At 43.2% G+C, this 11,470-nt stretch overlaps 1 protein-coding gene across 2 annotated transcripts in view; it reads right to left on the bottom strand.

Moving 5' to 3' along the window:
* Bard1 (BRCA1 associated RING domain 1) overlaps positions 1-10,802 on the bottom strand; it is a 68,186-nt gene extending 57,384 nt beyond the window's left edge. The window contains exon 1 of one of the 2 annotated variants that reach the window (XM_050154269.1): positions 10,450-10,802. In XM_050154269.1, the coding sequence (XP_050010226.1) occupies positions 10,450-10,589 (140 nt within the window). In that variant the 5' untranslated portion in view covers positions 10,590-10,802. The remainder of the gene's footprint in view (positions 1-10,449) is intronic. The other variant, XM_050154268.1, reaches the window with a different exon arrangement.
* Between the last annotated feature and the right edge of the window lie 668 nt (positions 10,803-11,470).

Here is an 11,470-nt window from a genome sequence, read left to right as displayed (position 1 = left end):
CCTGGTAAGCCAGCTCGTGGGCTACATAGAATATTAGAAATGGGTTAGAACAATATGTAAGAGCTAGCCAATAAGAGGCTCCAGATAATGGGCCAGGCAGTGTTTGAAAAGATACAGTTTCCGTGTAATTATTTCTGGGCATAAGCTAGCCATGCAGGCGGCCGAGTGCCGGGGACGCAGCCCTGCGCTCCTAATGCAACACTCTCAGAGGAGAAACTCTTCCTCAGGTACTCTTCATTCCTGCAATGGGCTGTTCTCAAGCTCCAATACCTTCCCTGTTTAAAGGTTGTGGCCATCACTGTTAGAATCAATCACCTTTCTTTCACTCACATGTAAGCATACACAGGCAATGTGATGATTTTAAAGAAAATGGTCCCCATAGGAAGTGGCACTATTAGAAGGTGTGGCTTTGTTGTAGTAGATATGACCTTGTTGAAGAAAGTGTGTCACTGTGGGGGTAGGTTTTGAGGTCTCCTATGCTCAAGCTACACCCAGTAACACAGTTCACATCCTACTACCTACAGATCAAGATGTAGAACTCTCAATTCCTTCTCCAGCAGCAAGTCTGCCTGCACACTGCCTTGTCCTGCCATGACGATAATGGGCTAAACCTCTGAAACTATAAGCCACCCCGACTAAATGTTTTCCTTTATAAGAGTAATTGTGGTCATGATGTCTCTTCACAGCAATAGAAAACTTAAGACAGGTAACCTCCCCTTCAACCTAAAAATCTCTGTATTTGGTCCCCACCACCCATTCTACAATGTCCCCCAACTGAACTAAATGCTCTACCAGTGAGTCCATCCTAACCATTTTAGCCTTGGGTTCTTTCTCCTCCTTGACTTCCCTGTGAAGTTACACTAACCTCTTCTTCCTGAAGCCTCTCCTTCCACTGAGTCTTCATTTTCTTACACCACCTCTCCCTGCCTACTTTAGCATGGCCTTGGCTGTTTCACTTCCTACCCTCCATGTCAGCAGATCTCCACCATGCAATCAGTCCACATACTCCTGGCTTTCTCTGGTACTACTAAATTCAATGTCTGCATTCTGTTTCTAAGCCTCCTATTTCCTTCCTAAAGTAACTCTGAACCTTTTCTACAGTTTTTACCCTTCACCCTAGCAATGGTATATTATCATGTAATTAGCAGTGGCATATATATATGAATAGACCAGTAGAACTATTCTAATTAGTAGGATAGACCACTATGAGGCTTTTAACAAATGAGACAAGACATGGGAAATGTGAGTTCTGTATGGGTTCTGGGGAAAAGAACAGTAAGGGAAATGTGATGGCCAAATGGAAAGAAGGCAAGGCCAACTTCAAGGGAGGATATAAGGCGGACACTGCAGAAGTAGAGTTCAACTATGTCAAGGTCAAACCTGTGGTTAAGAAGATACCAAGAATGAATGAATTTTACCTTACAACTAAGAGATACTAATCAAAATCTTAAATACATCCAACTTTAACTCAATTATTAAAGCTTCAGGAATTTCTGTTGAAAATGATACTTGTAAATAATGAAACTTAAAAACATCAAATATTAGGTAGGTAAGTTTTCAGAGATAAAGAAACAATAGAGCCTTACTAACAAGATACAGGGACTTGCCAAGGGAGAGGCTTATCAGTTGAGGGTGTGGCCACTGGTAGGTTTCCCATGCTCCAGTGGACAGCTCCACACTCATGCATATAAGGGTCTACAGAGCTAGTTCCAGGACAGGCTCCAAAACCACAGAGAAACCCTGTCTCGGAAAAAAAAAAAAAAAAAGAAAATTAATAGGCTGAAAGAAAAAATTTAAAGAGATGATGTTGGAAGCAGGATAGGTTGGAAGAGTGTAGGAAGAACTGGAGGGGGAAAATAGGGGATAACCATGATCATATTTCATTGTATATATGTATGAAATCCTCAAAACTAAAGATAAACATTGAAAAAGTAAAACGTCTTTGCTACCTTAAAGGCCTCAGGATGAAACTATTTGAAAATTTCAAAATATGAAAAAGAAATCCAATTAAAATGCCATACATACTGTTTAAAAAGAAATCAGCACATAGGACTTTTCAAAGGTTGTAAGAGATTTGAAAGACTAGGGGAGTGAAGACTTAATTAATAATGGGAAATTACTTTGGACTTTGAATGCTATACCCAGTTACCTTCTACAGTGCAAGGTTAATACAGAATAAGAAAATTCAGCTTTAAAAGTTAGAAGAAAAGAAATAGTATCTAAGCTAGAAAACAACCTAGAAAGGGGAATATAAATGTTATTGGGAATACTAGAGGTAAAAAATAAATTGAACCCAAATTACAGACCTCAGGAAAGGTGAGAGATAAAGAACATATTCACTGCAAGCTTTTGTGTTCATGCATAAGCCTTTAAAACCATGGTAAAAATACTCATTCCAGTACTGTGTGTTACTACAAAAGACAACAAACAACTTAAACCTTTTGCAGTAAGGTAATGACTAAGCTATTTATTACTTCATGTACAGTATCGTCTCATTTGAAGGCACACATAGAAAATCTCTTAAAGGATACACAAGCACTGATGATCTTGAGTTACCAGAAAAGGTTCCACCTTATCATTCCTTCAGGAGTATCATTTTAAATACGATTTTACCATGACACTGCCCTTTGGAATTATGCAGTATGACCCTTCTTGTTGCTCCCAGCAGAAGCTCTGCCATGGTTGGGCCAATGTCTGTGACATTTCCCCCATATTCTGCATCCAGCTCTAGCCCCAACTTCGCCTAAACTCTTCTCCAAGTCTAGAATACACTTTCTTCTATACAACAAATATGAAGATCTGACACTGTCCACACACTATTCAAACACTGTACAGGAACATAAGAAGTGACAGTAAACACACAAGCAGAGAGTTACCAGGCATGTGAAAACCACTCAACTGACTGTTATTCCTTCCTAAGGGACTAGAATCTACTGGGGTATTATACAAACAAATGAATATAAGACTTAAGGGAGATAAAAAAATGTTCTAAAGTTCCAAAGAGCAGCAATGGCATCTAACTGGGGCTCTGGAATTGAATGCTGAAAGCACTTTTATTTTAACTGCCAGATTTTCATTTCCTTATTTCCAAATTCACTATAGCCTTTCACATGAGACCTTTTTTTGTTTGTTTGTTTGTTTTAAGTTCCCCAATCCCTTCTACCTACCTACCACCTAGCATGGATCTCAATAACCCTTAGTGAATGAAGCAAATGGAAGACTGGGCAAAAATTCCTCACTCTACCTTTACCCACGTCCTATGAGTACACTAGGAAGGAGGAAAATGCAGAAGACACTTACTTCATAAGGAGAGCTTTCAACTCTCCATACCTTTGTAAAACTCAGCTTTACAACTCTCAACTACACTCACACTTCTCTAACTTTCTACATAGTGCATATGAGGAGATCAGAGCAACCCATGCACCACAACTTAGGCACAAACTAAACAGTGAGAACAAGCAATTCTAAAAAAAAAAAAAAAATCGTACTGATAAAATTTTCTTTACAAAGGAAAACTGAATTCAATTGAGAGTATACTAATGAGGCAGAAGTATTTAACTGAATGGCTCTCCTAAACTCCCATGAGGAACAACTGCTAGTTAACATTAGATGGAAAAAAACTCCAATGCGCTCACGTTAAGGTATCCTCAATGTATTTTTAAGTTGTTGATCAGTGTGTTTAACATGAAATTGTACAAATTTTTCAAGCCAATTAAGCAACTTGTTACATCTCCCTTTAAGAGAATATGTGGCGCCTCTAGTAAGGTAAAAGGCAAATGAACAATACAGTACTTGTTCGGTGGCTTTACCTCTTTTGCTCTTGCTTCTACTGTTGCGGGAGGTCCTTCCGCTCCTCCAACCAATAGCTGCTGAGATACCAGCCCATTGGGGCGTGGTCTCTCTCCCTTTAAAAAAGCGGCTACTTCCCTCGCTCTCTCTCTCTTCACTTCCTGCTCCGCAGAATAGACTCCCTTCCTGGTTGCACAGAGGGCTGTTGTCTGGGACGGTGATCTGTAAGTTTTTTCCTCTTTAAATAAATACCACCCTATTAATCATAATTCCAAACTGGTGTGGCATTGTTTATGACTTACGCCTTCATTCTACCGCCCAAGTGGTGTGATCATAGACATAAGCCATCATGCCCAACTAAGCATACTATTCATTGAGATTATTTCTTTCCTTGTATTCAAGAGATTTATTTCTCACATAATATATCCTGATGAGTTTCCCCTCCCTCTCCTCCTCCTCCAGTTCTTCCCCACCCCAGCCCTCACCCAGATCCACCCCCTTTCTGTCTCTCATAAACAAACATACTTCCACAGGAAGATAATAAGATAAAATAAAATATAAATATCAGAATAGGACAAAACAAACAACCAGAAGGGAAAGAACCCAAGATATGGTGCAAGAAAAAGATATAGATGGAGAGATATTCATTCGCTCTCAGGAATCCCATAAAAACACTAAACCAGAAGCCATAATATAAGCACCCTGGTGCAGACCCATGCAGGCCTTCTAAATGCTGCTGCAGTCTCTGAATTCTTATGAGCTTTGCTCATGCTGATTCAGAGGGCCATGTTTTCTTGGTGTCCTACATCCCCCCTGACTCTTACATTCTTTCTACCTCCTCTTCCACAGAGTTCCCTGAACCCTGAGGGGAGGAATTTGATGGAGACATTTTGGGCCGAGGCAAGGTGTTTACTCTCTGCATATTGTCTGGTTGTGGGTCTCTATGTGTTCACATCTGCTGCAGAAAGGAAGCTTCTCTAATGTTGGCTGAGCAAGGCACTGATCTGCTTCCCGGCCAGAGTCTCTTTGTGACTATTATATATGTCAGATTCAGACAAATCACGCGGGAAAACTTTACATTTGTATTTAATTGTTAGTGTCAGCAAATGTTGAATGAGTGAGGCAATTATAACAAAAGTAAACGCACAAGAGAATTTCAGTAATGACTAATTATAGTAGATCCTATCCTAGGATAAGCTGCTCTACACAAGCCCCAGTGACCATCAGGTAGACCTGACTCAACAGTGTTGTGTCTATCTTCTCTTCCCTTCCCTCCAAAGTAAAACAACATCTAAGCAACTGCTGCTCTGGCTCTTTAAAAGCCTCATCGCTTTCATCTGACACTCAAATGCTGGATTTCAAGGCTCACAGCTAGTCCTTCCTCTCTTCCCTTCTCATCTCTAGAAATAGACTTCAATCACATGGAAGTAACTCTTGCATGTACCCATTGTCACTCTCCAATGTGTCCTCTGAGCCCAGACCTGCTTACCGGTAACATCTTCGCTAAGAAAGGGCATCCAGCTGCTCTCAGTAGAATGCACTGGCAGTCCCGCCATAAGGGAGGCTGAGGAGTGAGATCTGTGAGTCTGAGACCAACTTGAGCAACACAATGAGACTCTGTTTTAAAATTAAGTAAAATAAAAGGTGTCCCATGTGTCTGATAAGCCCTCTATAACACCAACTGGGCCTTCATTCATAAGGGGACTGCATTTACGGTAGTTTTAATTCTGAATCTCAGAAGTCAGACTGATCTACATGTACAGCTGCCTTGAGGCCTTAACCACTGTTCAGTATTGGTAATTAACACTAGAAACCAATGGAGGATTCTCTTGTGCTCTTGGTGAATTAAGTAGGTCATCTTGGTATCACCACTTTGAAACTGGGACCTAGTTGACCTAGTTTTCTTCATTCATTATTTTAGCATTAAGAAACATTATATCTGGCACTGTGACTAAAAACATGAACCTATCTTTATGAGCACTATACCATAACTGAAGGAGGCAGACATCGAGAAAGTAAGTAAAATAACACATAAATAAATCCCATGAATAAATGAACTCTAGACTGGAGGATATGATGCAAACTGGACACTATCTGTGTCCCTCTTTACACATATGTTAATTTTTATAAAAGCTTTAAACAATACTGACAATTATGAAATCTGTAAATTGGAGACAGCTTTAAAAGTCAATTCATTTACATTCATCATTTGATAGCTAAGGACAACAGAATTCTAGGAGCCCACATGAATAGCTTTCCTTAGGAAGTGAGTTGTTCTAGCTCACTTTTGGCTTGATTTTGTTTTTTTAATTGTCAATTAGATACAGTCAAGGGAGCTTCAATTGAAAAACCACCTTTTATCAGATTGGCTATTGTGTTGATTGACAAGTGACAGGGAAAACCCAGTTCACTGTGGGCAGCACCATCCCTAGGCAGTTGGTCCTGGGCTAGATAAGTCAGCTAAGTTCTAGTTACAGAGCAGGCAGTATTCCATAGTTTCTGCTTCAGTTCCCACTTCTAATTTCCTGTCTTGAGTTTCCTGCCCTGGTCTCCCTTGGACAGGGATCCTTACCTAGAAATATAATCTGAAATAAATCCTTTTCTCCCCAAATTGTTTTTGGTCATGGTGTTAATCACAACAACAGGGAAGCAAACTGGAGCATTAATTATGCAAACTAAAGGGACACTTTGTTGTTAGGCTCTTATCCCTCGAGATCTAAGTGACCTTAACTCCCAGATCATCTCACCCACTCTCACGTATCCTACCATTCTTAGCACACAAATCATTTGCTAATATCCCACCATCTCCACCACTGTGGCCAACAGTTCTATTAATAAAAATCTACCCACATCTCAAAGGTACAACTGTAAAGCCCATGTGGCTTTCCTCCACCATAACGACCTAAGCAAAGTTCCCTCCTCTACATCTCTCGGACCTTCATCATCACTTACCCTGAACTGCGTATCCCTCACACTCCTTAAAATTGAGCACATATGCCTTAAGGGTAGAAAATGCATTGCTGCTACTATGCTTTGGTGATTTCTTGTTCTAATGAATAACCAACCAGTGCCACAGCTAACCAGAGGGAGCAATCATCCTACTTAAGGCTCACTGGCCTGTAAGAATCACTCTGAAGACTCAAAACTCCTAAAGAAAGGCAAAAGTTCAGTGCTGCAGCAGGAAATCTAAGCTTTATTTTAGGAATATTTATATGCCATTTAGTATAAAACAGGCAATCTTATTAAGATTAGGTAAATAATGAAGTAAACAAAGAATAATAACACTGACCCAAGATCTGAAAAACCTGGGCGGACTGGGATGATGGGTGTCTATCCAATAATGTCTTCTAATTTGTATGTATACTTAAAAGCATGGTGTATATATGTGTGGCATATGCATATGTAGGCACATACAGAGACCAGAGCTAATGGTAGGATATCATCCTCAATCATTTCACTACTTTTTTGAGACAATCTTACTTAGCCTGGAAATAACCATTTCAGCCAGATGGTCTCCCTCCACTCCGCCCCCACACTGGGGTTATAGATGTGCAGAGCCAACCTCACTTTATGTGAGGTGGGATCTGCATTCAAGTCCTCATGCTGGTACAGCAAACACTTTAACAATTCAACAACCTGCCCTGCCTCTAGAATCCATGAATAGTGCTGTGATCCTAGAACTCTCATGACTGTGGCAGTAAGATCCCCAAGTTTAAAGTCCCCATGGACTACATAACATGATCCTGTACTTCAACCCTCCCCCTCAAAAAAGACATAAAAGAAAGCCAAGTTCACATCTAAATTTAGGTGGCTGAGTCAAAGGATCACTATGTGTCTGAGGGCACCCTGGGTACAGTGAGTACTAAGAACCACAGAGTGAGAATGTCTCAAAAGACACATGTGTGTGGGCACACACATATGTATATATACTTACATGTAAAATGAAATTTTTGTCTATTAAATAAGGAATAACTTGAAAAAAGAAAACCAACTATCTTCAAAGTTATTACTTTTTAATCTTCTCTAAAGTGACATAAATGCTCAAAATACAATTGGCATAAAAAGCCCAACTCTCCTCACCCCAAAAATATGCCAGGAAGTACCTAATTAATTTTAATTCACAAAGAGCACCACAGGAAGGACACCTGGAGCTTTGACAAGGCAGTTCCTATATGCATTTCCTGCTTCCCTCGGAACACCCTGTTACCCTCCTTTCTGGCATCCTCTAACAACTAGGTCTTCCGGCCTCCTTTTCCCCAATGTTTAAATAGCTTCTGTTTGGTCGTGAGGCTTGGCCCTAAAACAAATGTCACATCTGACCTCTTGAACACTTTACTTTCACCAGCTTCACCTTGAAGGCAGAATCATGTTAAAGGTCAGGAAAGGATGCCCTGTAATGTAGCAATCCACTGCAAGAGCAAGTCTTGCCGGCTACAAAACAGATCCAATGTGCTACACAAGACAGGTGACAGCTGGGAGCACCAGAGAGATGACAGCTGCAAGCCGAGTGTGAGGGTAATGGGGCAATCATCACCAGCCTACTGGGGGGGTGGGGGGGGGTGGGGAAACGACTCTGAAGCTCTGTAAAAGGACATACACAATTTCAAATAACATGACACTCTGGATGATGTTGAGCCGAAGCAAGCCGCAGACCAACCTAGGTTGCCCTTTTCTAGCAAGAGGGGTGGGGGTGGGGGGCAGAGAGCTTAAGAGACAGCAAAATGGGAAAAAAAAAAAAAAAAGCACTCCCAATGTGACATAGGTCATTTCCTCTGCACCATAAACCTGTATGCCCAAAGCATCTTTAAACCTAAGTTTCCTTTGTTAAAACTGAGTGTGAAGCTGGGCATGGCAGCTTAAATCCATAATCCTAGTGCTAAGGAGGTGACAGCAGCAAAGGGCTGGATGTAGGATGGCAAGGGCATAGAACATCTTCTCGGCAGCCTGCTTTTCTACACCTTCAAAGAAAAATCATTTTTATATTTTTGTTTATGTAGCCCTGGCTGGCCTGGAACTGTATGTAGAAGAGTCATCTGATTGTAACTGACTGCCTCCAGAGAGCTTAGATGCAGGCACAAGCCACCTTCTTAAACAAAGAAAACGGACTCTTTGGGGCCGCAACCTAAGTAATATTTGCTGACACTGCAGAGGAAAAAATTAGACCCTCTAATAGTTTAGCTCATCTACCACATACTAGGTTCATACACTAATAGTAATAAAAAGGGGAGAGCAGAAGTCCAGTATTCTCTGGCCAATTGGATGGGAGATTTAAGTCTGGCCTAACTACTGCTGTCTATCTTCAGGCTCTTGACTCTTACAGTAAGCTTGCTTAATTTAGATAGTAAAGAAATAGTTGGCAGGTGCTAAACAGTGAAACTGCTTAATTTTAGGATAATCTATAGATTGGGTACACTTTACCTAGTATATGGAAACGGTTCATCACCTTTTTTTAACCATTTACGATAATCACCACAGGAAAGCGACTTACATGCATAATTACATTTAGTTTTCCTTTTTCCTCTCCCAAATAGAAGGTTTGGAATCCCTGAGGGGGAGTGACAGAAACACTGGGGGTTTTGTCTGCTTTGCTTACTAATGACTTCTTACTCAGAAGCCATACAGGTATGCCTTAAGTGTTCAATAAATGTTCATTATTAACACATGGATGAACAAATCAGTATCACTGAGGTATAGAGAAGATCAAAGATGTGGCTGGAACCTGAGCTTAAGTGGTCTGATACATTCTAAGTGAAATGCTATTTCCATCTAAGTGTCTGCCTTTGGTTCGACTATTTAAAGTGTGAGCCAACATGGGCTTCTGCTATTGTGACTAGACGTACAGTTTCAGATAATGTCTATGCCCAGAAGGATAACCCGTATGCTTCAGGAAAAAAAAAAAAAAAAAAAAAAAAAAGCACAGCTCAGAATGTCTTCATGTTAACAAAACTGCCAGATTCCTAAGGAGTGTATTGTCATCCTTTCGAACAGTTACATTTTGCAAATAATAATAATAATGTTAAGTGCAAAATTCGGTATCAATTAAGTCTGACTTTAAAAAAAACAGTTGCTGTTTAACACTGCAGTAATTCAGTACTAGAGGCTGAAGGTTCAACATTCAGTACTTCCAAAGAGAAAAATGAGAAGAGAGGGGCACTTCCGGGGTCGTATTCAACAAACAGCTACAGGTAAGGAAGTACCACTCAAGAAGGTGTTTTGGACCGAATAAAATCCTTGATAGGGCGTGGGCGTGTTGGAGAAGCAAGAGTGGTACACTTCCTTAATCCTCCAACTCAGGAAAAACTGCGATGCCCGCCGCACTGCCGCCGTCAAACTAGCTCTAGCCAGGTCACCATCCCGGTCGCCCGCTCTCCCACACGCCGAGGCCGCTACTCGGAAAAGGGTCGGTCAGGGTGCCCACCTTCCCAAAACACCAAGCCACAGACCCCAAAGCCTTAGCCCCACCCAGCTCGGAGCGTCACTTTCGGGGAGGGGCCAGCGACCTGAGCGTCGTAGGCCACGCCCCTACGGCTGTTCTCCCGCGAAAATTCGAAAAGTGCCGTTTGGACCCAGTTTGCGGCGAGTGACCGGAAAGCCCCTCGGAAAGGACAGGAACGGGCCACGGAGAGGCAGGCGACACCGGGTCGCCAGGTCGGTCCTTACCAGCGGGAGCAGCGCAGCAGCCTCTCCAGGCGGGCGAGCGCCGCGCGGCTGTAGGCCCAGGGCCCGTCGTCAGCCGGCTCCATGGCGAGCGCGGGAGAAGGCTTGTTCCCCGAGCGGACCGTCGGCGGCCTACGCGGCATCGCCTCGGAGGGCGGGAGGTCAGGCCCTGCTCGGGAGCCACCCCGCGCTGGCACCGCCGGACCCCGCCGTCGCGCGGAGCCCCCGAGCCGCTGGAACTCCTGGGGCAGCGCGGCGGAAACGCGCGCGGTGAATCTCCCCGCGATGGAGGGGCGCGGCTTGAGGCCACGCCCTCAAGGGCTGGGGCGGAGCTTCAGAGACGCGGGCAAAGTTCCGGAAGCGGAGGGGCGAGGCTTGAGGCCCCGCCCCCCGGAGTTGTCTGCCGGGTCTCTGGGTGCCTGGTGGAGGGGGCGTGGGTAGAGGTCACGACCTCAAGCCCCGGGAGGCGGGACGTGTGAAACTTTCTGCGCGCGAAACAGAGGGGCGAGGCTTCAAGGCCACGCCCTCAATGTAAGGGGGGGGGGCGGCCCCCCATGGGTGTTTTTCCGGATCAGGGATTGTCCACCTACCCTGTAGCATCAGAAACTCGTTGCTGAAGCTGTCAGCAAAAAACGGCGTTTTCATTACTGTTGAACTTGGAAAAGCTTTTCCCATGACAATAAAAGTAGAACCATTCTGCATAAGAAAGTTTTCTTTTTGTCCGCTATGTTCAGTGAGACCGGTTTTAACCCAGGCTTTTTCAGACCCAGGCCAGCTGGCCTTGGTGAGTTCCCGATAGAACATCCCCATTGTCTCAGTGTGTGGGTGCACCCCTCGCGGTCCTGAGTTCCTTGTTCGTGCTCTCTCTCCTGCTCCTGATTTGGACCTTGAGATTTCAGTCCGGTGCTCCATTGTGGGTCTCTGTCTTAAAGCGGACAATGAGGACTACTGAGACCTCAAGAACAATGGCAATGGGTTTTTGATCCTACTGCACGTATTGGCTTTGTGGGAGCCTAGGCAGTTT

The sequence above is a fragment of the Alexandromys fortis genome, unplaced genomic scaffold (genome assembly GCF_014885135.2).
Source record: "Alexandromys fortis isolate MF-2015 unplaced genomic scaffold, M_Fortis_MF-2015_v1.1 scaffold_40, whole genome shotgun sequence".
NCBI classification, from domain to species: domain Eukaryota; kingdom Metazoa; phylum Chordata; class Mammalia; order Rodentia; family Cricetidae; genus Alexandromys; species Alexandromys fortis.
The sequence above is the reverse complement of the archived record's forward strand: the minus strand, read 5'-3'. Positions and strand labels throughout refer to the sequence as shown.